At 34.6% G+C, this 15,432-nt stretch overlaps 1 protein-coding gene across 3 annotated transcripts in view; it reads right to left on the reverse strand.

Moving 5' to 3' along the window:
• Slc10a7 (solute carrier family 10 member 7) overlaps positions 1-15,432 on the reverse strand; it is a 243,055-nt gene that overhangs the window by 152,709 nt on the left and 74,914 nt on the right. For 2 of the 3 annotated variants that reach the window (XM_010610925.3, XM_010610924.3), the window contains exon 5: positions 13,697-13,735. The exons of the other annotated variant lie outside the window; for it this stretch is intronic. In XM_010610925.3, the coding sequence (XP_010609227.1) occupies positions 13,697-13,735 (39 nt within the window). The remainder of the gene's footprint in view (positions 1-13,696; positions 13,736-15,432) is intronic. 3 annotated transcript variants of the gene reach the window in all.

Below are 15,432 nucleotides of genomic sequence, written 5' to 3' on the forward strand. Positions count from 1 at the left end.
TTAACGGTGCTGCCAACTTTGGAAAAAGTCATCCCAATTTACTGTTGAGTTGGCATTGTACAGAAATGGACAACCATATTGGTCTAGAAATGTTAATTTATTTTCATTTTTATTTTTATTTTTTTTCCATGTGTACAGGGGTAACACATCGTACTAAATATGTAAGGTCATATCTACATAGGTTTGACTATAGAAACTAATAAAATATTCTCTAAATAATGAAAAAAGAATAAGATAATACTAAAAGAGCGAGAAGCAATCTAAATATGTTCAGGGACCATTTTCATCTCCAGAATTAAGGATTATTTTAATGTTACATCATTGCCTTTTCTCTTTTACTTTCCTTTTTAGTTTTACTTTAGGATTCCCTATTTTTAATGTTCATACAGAGATTTCTTTACCTGAAATACTGAATAGTTTCTTTGGTGTGAAAAACTATAATAGTGCACAGGATCCTAATGAGATAATTAATAATATGAAATAGGAAGTAAAGGGGTAAAGGTGTAGGGAAAGTGGGAAGGGTGGGGGAAAGGCAATAAGGGAGAGGAAAAAAAATATGAGAAACTGAAAAAATGGAAATAAAATATTTGTAAATGGGGAGGGGAGGAGGGGGTGAAGGGAGGGCAGGGACAAGGGGAAAAAATGAGAATCAAGACCTATTATGTAAAGGTACAGAATCCCAATGATGAATGTAATTGTATTGTATACCTAGATTGTACCAATAAACTCAATAAAAAGGAAAAAAAAAAGAATGATTTACAGCAGGGAAAGGAAACTGTCCTTGAGTACTATGTTATACCCAACTTCTCTTGCTTTAAAAAAACAAAACAAAACAAAACAAAAAAAACTTCACACTCTAATTTGTCTAGATTTTTAAAAAAAACATATATCCAAATGTATACTTTTGGTGATCCACTACTTAATGGTTCTACAAAGAAATAAAAGATCAGCTGCATTTAGATAAATGAAGGCAGAGAGGCATTATGCTCTCTGAGACTTTCATTATTTTACGATATTCCTCTCTAAAAATAACTTAGGATTTATAGCACTAAGTTCATGGGATCTGAAGGAAAATCAAAAACCCAGATGATGAAAGATTCGTTTCTGGACTAAGGGTTATTTGTCCAGATTACACTTGAGAAACCCCAATGTTACTTTTGAAATATATCTTGGAATTCATACAAAAATATTGTAGAGCTTTGTTACAATAAAAATAATATTCCTAATGCACATTTAAAACTATTGATTTGCATTGGCAGGAGATTTTATTCAAAAGATATTTCAGAGCTGGGAATTGAAACTTTTGACTTGAACAACTGGCTTGAAACCACATGCAATATGGATCCTAAATGCTATAGGACAGTGGTGGTGAACCTACGGCACACTTGCCACAGGAGGCTGCTTGTATCACTGAAAGCTCTAAAAGGTTTGCCATCCCTGCTACAGGAATATTTAAGGAAGTGAATCAAGGTTCAACTATCTTCAAGGAAAAATACTAAGAATTAACGGCCAAAAAGCAGAGCCTCTACATTTACACAATGTTTTTCATGATTTCTACTCACTTTTTTCCTCTATTTTAAAGAGGTAGAGGCAACAGAAGAGAAAAAAAAATCAATGATTATTTTTCTCAATAAGCAAGAAATATTCCTTCTTATTACTGATTTTAATTATTGAAAAGATGAAAAAAAATCTGTCCAGCTTGAAATCTGTATACCTCAGTAGCCAATGATCAGAAATCCTGAATGGTTTATTAGGGGCAATCAATCAGAAGTATAGATGTCACAGAGGAATTTGCAGGCTACTGTTAGGAAAATGCAACCAATTACCTGTCTAATTAACCATATAGCCCTTCTTTTAGTATCTTAAAAAAAGTCCATCTCTTCTCTTCTTCATTATATACAGATATACATCACTCTCCAAAGCCTCTCCAGCTGGTCACATTATTATTATTTCTACGGGTCATTTAACAAATTTTAACCCGACAAGATAAGATCAAAGTCAAAGCAATATTCTGAGTTATGAACCTACCAAACTCAACTGTAGAAGGCTGTAACATGATGCTTTTAAAGAATGAACAGTATTAGCTTTCATTTGCTGTCTTATCATATTCCAAGTTCAAGGTATCTGGCTCCTCATTGTCACCTTGGGTTTTTTCTTTTTACTTCATTTCTAAAGATTTCTAATGCTTCAAGGATATGGATTTGACCTAGTTTTTATTTACCATTGTATTTATTGTTTCAGGCTTACATATATTTATACACTTTCTCTAGGAGTCTGTTTATTTCTTTTTCGAGCTGCCTAAAAATTCAGCTTTCACTTTTCAATTTAACTATATTATATATTTCAAAAGTTGTTAAAGTCTAAATTGTAATAGTTCAATTCTCTATAATGCTATATACTGGCAATTACTTATTATAAGTTTTTATTTATAAGTTTATAGCAAGTTAAACATGTTAAATAATCACAGATGTAGTGATTTTCATGGGAAACTCTCTGATCTTTAAAATCAACTGTTTCAATAATCATAATATATAAATTGGTATTCTAGTACTGAGAGATACCTGACCTAATGTACTTTACAGGGGTTATTATTGGAAGAAAATCTTGCACATTATTCAATATCAAATTTAGATATGGCAATGAGTTTTCATCTCATATTAAATCAACCCTGAATGTAAAGCAATATAAATTTGTTTGGCTGTAGCCCGTGATTTATTGAGACTTAAGTTTACATTTAAAATCCCTTTAACAGAAAGAAAAATTTGGTAGATAAGTGAACCAGTTAAAGAGATGGTAGAATTTTTGGTGAATTAATGTAACATATAATTGTAACAATGGGCATATATTTTAAGCACATAATATATACAAGGTATTTTGAAATCAGATACATAAAGAGATCAAAATAGTACTCACTGAGATTTCTATATATTTACTTTAACAAATATTCTTGAGTGCTTGCTCTGTGTCAGGTGGCACAGTTGGAACTGACAGAGAAGTGAAGCAAACAAAACAATGTACATGGGTCAGCAGGGAGCTTCCATTTGAATATGGGGCAATGGGCGATAAACATGATGGATAAGTTATATAAGCTAGAAGGCAGCTTATATACAGAAAACAAACAGAAAAATGGCAGGCTAACAAAGATGGGAGGTGCCGGACATGGGAGAGAAGGTCACAACTTTAAATGATACTAACCAACTATAATTTAGAATTTAGATGGAAAATCTTTGGCTATGGCTTGGATAGCTACTGAATGCGTCCCTCTTGAATTCATTTGTTGAATATTGATCCACATCATGAGGTATAGAGAGGACAGAAACTTAATCTAACTTGCTGTTCAGAGGTGGGGGCCCTAGGGAAGTGATCAGCTTCAAGCTTCAAGCCTGACCACTGACAGCTTCACAAGAAGGGGGAGAAACCAGACTAGACACACACACACATGCACGCACACACGTGCACACACGTACCTGCATGTATACGTGAGCATGTGACACCCACTACAACCTAAGGACTCTGCCAGCAAGAAGGCTATCACCAGATGTGGCCCCACAACCTTGTACCTCCAGAACCACAAGTCAAAATAAAATTCTTTCCTCTATAAAGTTGTGCAGCTTCTGTTAGAAGGACTGCAAAACAGACGAACCCACATCCCAAACGTTAAATAACTGCCTCTTTGAGAGACAGCTAGAATAATGGAAGCGATGGGAACAGTGCAAGCAAGAGGTGAGTGCAACAAAATGCCTGCATCGAAAGGGAGAAAGAAGGTCATAGAGGAGTGAAAGATACAGGAGCTAAGGGGGTGGGGCCACACGGAGAGGACCCTGAAGGTTTAGGTGGTGGGAAGTTAAGAGCCACCGAAGGTCCTGGAGCATAGGAGGGGCACATAAAGTAGTGATGATAACAGCCATGATACTAGATTACCAAACAACATGGGAAGACAGTGGGGAAGGAGACAGGCATCATCTTAGCTCTTGAAAATCATGATAATAAACACTAACTCTCCTAAACAAATGGATAAAAATATTAGTTTCCAAATGAAAATGAAGAACATCTTAAAAAATAATAACTCAAAAGAATATATCTTGAATGAATAAAAAAATTAAATACTGACTAGTAGAGCATGCACTACTATAAAGTAAAACTACAAACCCAGCAGACATTTTAAATTTAATCTCCCTGCCTAGTATAAACATCACAACGCCACAAACAAAACTAGTAAGGAAAAATAAATATGTGCTTATGGTATAAAAAATAAAGAAAATATATAAACTACAAATTCCAAAACAACTATCATTAGACATATAAAATATGAATCCATGTTTATGTTTATGTGATGCTTTAAGTGCAGTTTCCAAGATAGGAGAGTCACATAAGTAGATCATTTTCCTCCAAGCCCATTCAAGTGCTAAAAGTTAAAATCAAATTGATCAAGGTTTTTACAATAGATTTTATTTTTAAAGTCTTCTATTATCTGAAGTTGTATTCACCTTAGCCTGTAATCCTCTAGAAAGGAATAATTTACTATTAATTTATGTGAATGTTTGCAAATTAAATGGACAGATGTTTTTTTTAAAAGGTTTCTATACTTTTTAACCACTTTTATGGTTATCCCCATTTTACATTTCAAGCAAATTTATCTTAACTAATTTATATTAATTTATATGAAATAACTTAAGATAAACAATTTTATCAGTTGCAAATACTGATCCAATTATCACACACACACACACACACACACACACACACACACACACAAATCACTACGTAGATGTAAAAATAAAATGATGAGGCTGGATTTAAATGGTAAAAGACAAAATCCTAGCAGAGGCTGCAAAAACCAGAAATTGACTTGTATAACCAATGAGACCGTAAGGAAGTCTACAATGAAGAACTGTAAAACTGCCCGCATCTGCAGAACTCCCAGGAGTGGAGCTTTACTTTTCATTTTTTTTATATGTGCATTTTAACCATAAAACTAAAAGAAAATACTTGTCAATTTTCACCCAATCTTATTTGTGATAGAGAGGGACTTTATAAGGGTCATGAAAAAAACCCATAAAGGAAACAAAGGATAAACTGGATGGAAATAAAACTTTTATAACAATAAGGAAGTAATGAATCTCAATTTATATATTATACCAGATATAAACATTAACTCCAAGTAGACCATAAAACGATATGTAAAATTTAAAAACTAAAACTTATTGAAGGAAATACAGGAGAAAAATCTTGGTAGCTTTGCATAAAACAAAGGCCCAGGTAGGTTACAAAAAGTGTGAGGTATGAAAGAAAACACAGATGAACTAGATTTAATAAAAATTCCAAACTTCTGTTTCTTGACATTTATTTATTGTTAAGAAAACAAAGACAAGCTATAGATTGGGAGGAACTACTTGCAAAATACACAACTATCTGATAAATGACTAGCGTCCAAAATACAATTAAACACTCATACCCAATTATGACAAGCATCTCGGTTAAAGAAAGAATAGCAAGGTGTTTGAACAGATACTTCACCAAAGACTGAATACAAATAGCAAATAAGCACATAGAAAACGTTCAACATTGTTGGCCATTCGGGAAATCAAATTACAGCCATGATGACACACAACTACATACCCATTAAATTGGCTAAAATTAAAAATACTGCTCATGCCAAGAGCTGGCAAGGATGTGGAACACCTGGATTCCTTATATGGCCCTCCTGGGGCTATAAAAATGGCAGAACCACTCTCACGGTGTGAAACACCTACTTACACATGACTCAGCAATCCACTTCTAGTCATTTGCCCAAGAGAAACAGAATCACGTAAGAACCTATACAAAAATATTCACAAAAATGTATGCATAACCACCAAATATAGGAAACGAACTGTGTTAGCTTTCCAACAATGTAACGAAAAATAAGTTTACTTACAAAGAAATAGTTTATTTTGGCTCACTGTTTTAGAGGCTCCAGCCCACAGTCCACTGATGGTTCGATTGCTTTCAGGACTCTGGTGGGAGTGGCAGCCGGGAATAGCAGGGAGTTGATGGTAGAGATCAGGAATAAAAGCAAAAGGAAAGGGCTAGGTCGCACCATTTCCTGTGAGGGACGCTCCTGGTAACCCCCAGGGTTTCTGGTAAGTCCCTGCCCGCCAAAGGTCCTCAATAGTGCACCTACAATAGCGCCACCCTGTGGGCCAAACTTTTAACACATGGGCCTTTGGAGGACATTCAGCATCCAAACTGAAGTTCATCAACTGGTAAATTAGTAAACAACGCGATGTTGCCTAGCAATAAAAAGGAATGAGTCACTACACACAACGATGGAAGAATTACAAAAGCAAGTGCTAAGGAAGCCAGACTCAACAGGTTCATATCGCGTGGTTCCAATCATGTGACTTTCTGAAAAACACAAACGTACAGAGACTAAAAAATTCTATGGCTGCCAGCGCCTGAGGCTGGGGAAGGGGACTGATGAGAAAGGGCAAAAAGGAGCTTCCTGAGGCATGGAAATCCTCTATTTTGATTGAGGCAGTTGCATGACTATGTTTTTCAAAACTCACAGAACTGTACACCAAAACTCAGTAAATTTTTCTTTGTAAAACTTGCACCTCAATAAAGTTGACTTGAAATTTTAAGCTTCTGCCAATCAAAACTCTGAGTCCATGAGGTCTATTAATAATGAAAAAGAACTTTTAAGAAGTTCCAAAGCAAATATGTAACACTTTCTCCCTGTCCCCCAAACACATCCAACTGGGATTTAATTTTCTCACCTTAAAAATCTATAATGCATAAAATGTACCAATAAACTCAATAAAAAGAAAAAAAAAGAATCTATACTGCAAATGAAGGCAGAAACCTTCAATGTGTGGCTCACTACACTATTATGCCCAAAATATTAGCTCAATAAAATAATAATGGTAAATGTTTGGTTTGCAGAAATGGAAGCAGGGAAGTGAGAACTATCTGCCACAGTATTATGACAAGTTAGTAACTGGTGGGCATTTCCTGATAAAGGTTATAAAATAAGCAATTCTGAGGTAGGATGGATTAAGGGAATTCAATCTTGGTTTTAACCAACTGCTAGAATCACATTTTTTTAGGAAACCATTTACAAACATCCTGTCCCAGAAGAATTTATATTTATTGTTTTTTACCCAAAGGCATATAGAAACGAATACTTTCCCAGTTTGGGAATGATGACATTTTAAAAATTAATAAAAATAAAAATGAAAGTATATGGCATTTGTTAAAGGGTAATAAAATAACTCTAGTCAATTGGCTAGTTCTACACCAGTAGATTTCTTTAAATAGTAATGAAATCATTGCTTTAAAAAAATCCATCATTATTAAAATAAAAAAAAAATTTGCCTCAGCCTTCACCAAAATTAGATTTGTAAGTTGCTGGTCATTCCTATAATTAAATCTGTGTCACAAATTTGCAAGAAAAATGGTCACTGTGACTAATGCATTTACTTGCTATACAAGTCCTGTCAGACAGCATAGAGCATTATGCTGCTAAAATGGAGTAGGTAAATATTCTATACACTTTTATTGAGTAACAAGGCCATTTTTTCTTTACCTACTGTTCTTTAGATAAGAGTTTGTTTTAAAAATAAATCAAGTGCAAAAATCACAGGTTTTCCTTCCTTGGGGATTATAACATATTATTAACTCCACAAACTTGTTTGGCACTTTGGCACACGTAGGTCCTGCTTCTATGGACAAGCACTACATGCTAAATATTCTAGTGAAAGAAGCATGAACATGTTCTGACTGCCAACGCTGCTGATTCTGGAAGTTTCCTCATTTGCCTTCTTCACGTGGTTTTAAAGCCCCTAACTGATAAACTAGGAAGCAAACACAGAGGACAGTGGTGACCAAATTGTAGGTCAAAGCAAAATGACTTAAAGAATACCTGGGCAAAGAATGAGTGATTAAACTTTATTCAAATTATTCTCAATCCTTCAGAGTGCAGATAGGGAAATTTCTTGGTTTGGAAGAGGGGCTAATCTCCTTCATCAAAAGGAAGGAAGGCATTCAGACCGTGTAGGCCACAGAGTTCGGCTGCAAAATAGCAGCACCTTTTTCCCATCTGATTTAATTTCACTTACCATTTATTTATGACAAGATAGCTTTATTTCTTTATAGTGTTGATATTCTAGCTTTAAAAAAATGTAAATTTTAAAAGTGGGTATTATTTCACAAACAGTACGTTGATATGGCAAAGGCCATACTGATGCCTGAATGTGGGAACACTGCAGTGAAAGCCATTCATCTCTTCCCTCCTCCAATTTCTTACTATTACTTAATTTTTAACATATTTATGTGTCGGGTCTTTGCTCCAGTATCTAGAAATATGCTTTGAATCTAATGGGCTCTGAGTAAACGCATGTTAATTTTTGGATTTTCCTATGTCATGCCACATTGCTAATTGAACCAGTAGTATTTTTTAAAAGAAAGTATTTTGTTCCAGTAAGTTCCAGCTTATATGATGTTCAATTGCCCAGGTCATCAAATGAAATGCACATCATGTTGATGAGTTCCATTTTGTAAAGATTTAAATCAGCTTGCATTTATCTGAATGTAGTTCACAGGACAAGTTTTAATGACCAAGATGGGCCATTCAAAAATCCCGGTTTTGTTGAATCCTTAGCAGTACAAGGATTAACTCAAGATAGTATTCTACAAGGTAGGACCAGATACCACTTAAAAAAGAAGTTGGTTGTTTGTTCTGAAAAACTTAATGAAAATAAAAACCTGTTTTAGAAAGAAACCATCAATGTTTGGACAAGATTCCAAGGCAATAATTTGATTGGCTAAGATTTTAAGAAAAAATTTTTAAAAATCAACATAATCCTCAAAAATCACACAAAATGAGATACTCTGTAACTGTAATTAAGTGAAAGAAAAGCTAAATTAAAAATTACTCTTGTCTAATAACCACTCTCATGCTGCTTCTTAACATTTGAGATTGCTGGTCTAAGTTTTCAAAAGCAGTGTTACTCAACAATCAATGAACGGCAAAGTTAGTGTGCTTTCTTTCTTGAATGTTGCTGAATGGACACTGAACAAGACAGGAAGAATTTAAAAAGGTCATAAATGTACATCACAAGTTATCAAAACATGGTAAATAATTTGGGGACTTCTTTTCTTTCAGCAACTGGGAAAACATCAGTTAACTATTCAACTCTTATCACAAGGCTGGGCAGTAGTGGGGGGCCAGCCAAAACAAGAAAAACAGAACAACTGAGTGAGGGAAGAAAACTCTGTGCTGGCTGGTTCAGCTCACGGCAGTGGGGTCTTTTTAACCCCTGACCTTGCATGGAAAGACTGTTCATCTTAGAATACCTCCTGCAGTACTAGCAATTTATAAAAAAAGAATAATTATGAGAAAGAAGCACATCTCTTTACAAGTGAGGACATTTAGAAAGTCAATGATGACTCATCTTTTTTTTTTAGACTGGATGCTACGTATTCATAAAGATGCCTTAACTTTTCTTATAACTCCTGCTGTTTCAGAAACTATTTAGGGTTGCCCTTCAAGATTAGGAGTTACCAAAAATAATTAAATAAGCTGAGGAATGTAAAAATTAAAAAGTTCAATCATTTCCTATTAAGCTTTAACCTATAATTCTTTGAAACACTATACACTAAATTCAGCCTCCAAACCAAAATGCTGAAATTCTAAAAACTCAGGAACTTTAATTTTAGAAAATTTTTTCAATAATAGTTTAATCTTGTGAAGCTAAAGAAGAAATTTATCAAATGGAAATTTTCAAGTTGCCAAATCTAAAACAAACCAAATAAGGAAGCAACATGTAAGATGGCTGAACCTGAAATACATGCTTTACATCGAAAATATGTATTTATATAATAAATTTGGATAGCATTTTAGTTATTCAGGGTGTACCTGGCTATCAAATTTTATTAAAACCTCATCAAGAAGGAAATATCAAATCACTCATTATGCTCTGTGATTACTGTAAATTGAACAATTTAAAGGAGGGGAGGACACAATGATATTAACTTCCTAACTTACAGCAATCCTTTGTGGCGAGATTTTAAAATATTCTCCTGGTCTGAAATTCATGTAAATTGAATTCATCTATCATTAGTTATTACTGTAGTCTAGCTACATTTAAAGAACAAAACAGTTTTCTGTAACAATTAGTTCTTAGAAACACTATTTTAATTAGACTTGTGACATCACTAAACTAGCTATAAATATGTAACGGTGTTGTACTTGGTATACCCAGGTCCCTGAAAATCAACACAAATACCCTCAGAGTTCTTTCTCTAAAATTTCTTCTAACAAAAGCCCTTTGCTCAAAATTTAAGGTAATCTAAAATAAATATCCCTTTCATATTCTATTATGTATATAAAAAAGGAATGGTCACAGGTCATCACAGAATAATCATTGGAACAGTATATTTTCCACATGTAAAGCTTAGTCAGAAGTAACCAATTCTTAATTTTATGAGTGTCCATCGTTATATACATCACAAACTCTTGCCAGATCTTGGGCCAATCCCAATTTAAATTTTAGCCAAAAGCTGTTTCTATCATATCATCCACGTATTTTATACAGATTATTAGAGTCAATCCTCACCACATCACAATAGGTTATATATTATCACTGCTTTGTTTTTACTTATTTTGCGGGGAGGTACTAGAAATTGAACCTAGGACCTTCACACTGAGTTACATCCTTCGCCCTTTTTGATTCTTTATTTTGAGACAGTCTTGTTAAATCACTAAATTGCCCAGGCTGAGCTCAAACTTGCAATCCTTCTACCTCAGCCATTCAGAGTGCTGGAATTGTAGGCAGGCATGGGCCATCACACTCAGCTATTCTATTTTATATTCAGGGAAGTTGATCTGGTTAAGGTACCATTCAGTTAAGCTAGGATTCACACAGCCTGATTTGAGAAACCACAGTAGTGCTCATAATGGTAAACCTCAGGGACAGGTGATTAATTTCTGTTTATAAGGAAATCTCCCAAATAACTATAACACTGCCCTGTAAGGATAATAACATTAAACTTACAGGTTTGTAATGCAGAATAACCCTTCTGTAAAAATCAGTCCTTTTCTTAATCCTACCTCAAGCATCAGATTAAAGCTTTCTACTATCACTTGACTGAGACTAATATTTCTTCAAATCCTTGAAGATTGCTGTAAATTCATTCTTTATATGCGAAATGCTACCTGCCTCTTCCCCTTTTCCTTAGTAACAGAAATTTAATGTTCAGCTCTTGACAATTTCCTAACATTTTCAGTGGCTAAGTGTGATCACATGACTAAGTTCTGCATTAACAGATGATTAGTACAAGTATGGTGTTGGAAGTCTAGGAATGTTATTTAAAGAAAGCAGAATTAGTTCTTAGGAAGCATTTCTGCTCTTTCCCACCACTTTGCTATTCAGATGTTTTGGCTGGAGCTCCAGTAACTACTTTGGACCATAAGGCAACCTGGAGGAAGGAAGCTGCCAGTTGTGGGTGAAAGGTGACAAAGATGGGAGACTCCACTTACGAGAGATCAGGAAGTCACTATAACATCTTAGATGGCCTCCTGTCAGATTTTATGTAATAAACAGCCTTTATTGTGTGTAAGACACCATTATTTGCAGATTTTTATTTTTTCTATGAAAAAAACTGAACCAAATTTTGATAGAATTGAAACCCATACATATTTCATACTCAAGGTTTGTTTTAACTGTGTCGAAAGGTGGGAAAAATGAAACAGAATCATTTCTGCTATGAGACCGGAGCAAACCCTCTCTGGTAATTTTCAGCTTTGGGAAAGAAAAAGAAATGGAGGGGTGATGGAAAAAAGATACTTCTGCCTCCCTACCATTGCTAATCCATCTCTTTTCTTCTGGTACTAAGTTCTTCCCATACCTATTTCAAAGCACAGCTCAAAAATATCTCTTCTGCTAGGCGATTGAATTCAGAGTGCATTCTGCTCCTGCCATTTATTTGACAATCATATATCTCTAGTCAATAACTTCTGTTCGACTTAACTTTTACACTGTATTTCTTTTGCTATGCGTCACCTTCACAACCTAGTGAGAACTACCTCATATATCTTTGCACCCTCCAAAGGTACAAGAAAACTACCTCAGGGTGGCAGGAGATCAACAAATACTTTTGATTGATTAACTGAATTAAAGTAAGAAAAACGGTAAGGAAAGGAAAGAGAACAGAAGACTAAGGAGTAAAAATGCACAACTTAGTAGTGTAGAGGCCGACTAGAGTCCTAAAGAATCTCTACACCAACGTTTTCTTCACTGGGCCTGGCGGAGAAACATCACAATAGCTTCAGTCTGTACTACTTGATAAGTTTGTTCTCCTACGGGAGTACAGTACCTTCTGCTTCAATCCAACTTCCTCAATTAGCAATAACATTTTAGGAGTGAGAGACCCAATTCTAGAAGGCTTATTTGTAGTAGATGTATATGATTTCAAACCATATAACACAATTGGCTTCCAGCAAGGTGATATTTTACAGAGAGTACTCTGCTAAACAATTGTAACAGCACAGAACATAATGCTTGAAAACACGAGATACTGACTTCACAAAATAGTGGTCCAAAAGATCATTTTGGTTAAATAAACTTCATTATTTCTCTTCTAAAATCCAGTAATAACACAGTATCACATAAAAAAAACACAATCTCTTTAACAATAGATGTACTTCAAGCATATATTTTGTGGAAGCTACGTCATTAAAAGTGTGACAAGGCTATAGATATTAAAAGCTCTGTAATACTATTTGAAATTAATGTCATATAACAACGAGCTTAAAAGCTTTAACTAATTAAACTACATACAATACAGTAACAAGTGACACAAAGAACATTTTAAACATGTGCAACTGATATTTTATCTAGACTCATGAACTAGTTCACACTCCAATGATTTTATTCTCAATAATTTGTTAATCATTATACTATATATTTGTTAATGTGCTATGCACCTAAAAATATATTCTAAACTATTTTCAAAAACTTAGCCAACTTTGGGAATGATATTAAATTAATAGAAATTTTCGTTTATCATTTTTAACATCCTTTAATTATATTGGTTCTACTTATGAGTTAAACTACTTTTGAATTTTTCATATAATTCATAGCTCTAAAACTCTAAGAATACATTTCTTGCGAATTATTCAATTGTACCCTCATTTCAAAATGTTTTGCACAAAGATTTCTCAGAAGTCTCTAAGATAGTAGCTTCTTTGACAGTGAAATGTACAAAATAAATGACATGTCAACAAGTAAATTAGCATTCCCTTTCTGACCAGCTGGGTCATGTTTCCTTTACAACATCTCCAGTCCCATGATACAAAATAATAATAATCTAAAAGACCTCATTAAATGATCAATATATTGACATAACCTCTATAAGGAGACATGTTTTAATTGATCCCTGCATCCATTAAATAGAATATTAATCTCAAACCTCCATAATACAGTCTAAGAAAACATTTCCTTTATTCATAAACTAATTTTCTTTAGGGTGTTGATAATAGCACGTGAAGAGATTTGAAAATTTTTTATATTTAACCAAAGAGTAAAAGAAATCCAGCTTTTAAAAAGTGCCAATAAACTCCATGAAAAAAGAAATCCAGCTTTCACTAAATATTCCATACAAACAAAAATACAGCAAAATTTATAATAGATAAAGATAAACCATGTTTACTTACCAAAAAACTTCCAAAGGCTGAATTAAATATCGCAGCTGCCTACAGAGAAAATAAATGGGGGGAAAACTCACTGAAAGTAAATAGGAATAAGAAAAGCAAAGATTATCATTCTCCCTTCCCCCACTACGGAAACCTTGAAACACTGACCCTGTAAAGCTATGTTACTCATTGCTTACAAAAATTGCCAGTGGCCTGTACTTTACTAAGACAGATGAGCTGCAGCTTAGGAATTCATAAATAAAAGGTCTCAAAAGCAGGTGAAAAAGGTTTGCCATGAGATGCTTTGAACCTGTATGACAGTACCAAAAGAATCATCACCAATAGTAAATCAAAACCTTGTTGTTATTGGTTTTGCTGTTAGGTTTATAACAATCAGAGATTGATTTATTCATCAAAAAAATCATATTACTGCGAAAAGGAATGAGAATTTTAAAGGGAACATTAATCGGTCCCTGTCAGGGAGCACGTCCTGTACACTACAGCCACAAGGTGAGATATGTTGCTCCCTTACAACACACTTTAGAAATCTGAACAATGGAGTTAAGACCAAGAGAGCCATTGCCAATGTCATAGCCTCTAAGGTAGTAACAAGCCAGTGCTCAAAATTCAAAGAAGAAATACTTGACTGTGTGCTTACCTAAACATCCACGAAAAGCACAGTAGGTGTAAGATAGCTCTTAACTTTAAGTCAAGCACTATATTCCATGAAGCTACACCACAGTCCTGAAAGCTTCCCACATTACCCAAAAAGGAGAAAAACGTGCATAACATCCAATTTGATGAAAAAAAATGAGAGAGAGGGAAAGCTAGGAAAAGGCAAAAGGAGCGGGTAGAGAAATCCCATTTACATCTCCACCAGATCCAGAGCAGGATTAAATTAAGCATCACGGACATTAGCAACCACAGTATAGTAAAATGAGGATGTCAGTTAGTAAGTTTGAATAAAGTCCAAAGCCAAACTAAGAGCTCTAGACGAAAATGCCTTCTGCTCCAGAAGAGGATGCAATAAGAGTGAATGGGTAATGAGAGCTGTGGCTCCAGAGAGCTTAGCTCTCCTATTCCAGTTCATAATTAATTCAAAGCTTTGATAATTTCATTAGATTTCTCCTTTGCTGGCCCTATCAATAAAAGATGGCACTGGACCACAGCTCCTCTGTGGCACAAACAGAGGCACAGGCACAGACCAGGGAAACCTTTGCTTCCTGCTGGGGACAATGGCATATGGTGTTCTGTGTTATACTGGGAGCAGTAGAAAATTAAAAAAAAAAAAAAGATTCAGCTAAATAAAACATTACAGATGACAATTGCAAACTACAGCAACATAACTAACACATCTTCCTGGAATCCCATTACAGATGATTCTGGGAAAGTTTGATGTATAGTGAAAAATAAAAGGATATAAATGAGAGAGTTGTGGGGAGACCAACAGAGAACACTGCATTCCTACAAAATACACTCCCCCACCAAACAACCTTCCTATCTTGACCCTATATTGTGCTTAAAAATGGATTTTTCTCTCTTTTTTAATAAAGGAATAAGGTGTCCTCTTTTGAGCTCCTTTCTTCCAAATTCATTTCCTTCCAGTCCTTTTCATTATTCATTTATCAGATAACTAATAGGTTTGTGTAGCATTAAAAGAAATGTGGAGGGTCGCTGTGAGTTCGAGACCGGCCTGGGCTACATAGTGAGTTCCATGTCAGTCTCAACTGCATAGTGAGACCCTGTCCAAAAACCAA

Source organism: Fukomys damarensis, unplaced genomic scaffold (genome assembly GCF_012274545.1).
Source record: "Fukomys damarensis isolate Sample0158 unplaced genomic scaffold, DMR_v1.0_HiC HiC_scaffold_38, whole genome shotgun sequence".
NCBI lineage: Eukaryota > Metazoa > Chordata > Mammalia > Rodentia > Bathyergidae > Fukomys > Fukomys damarensis.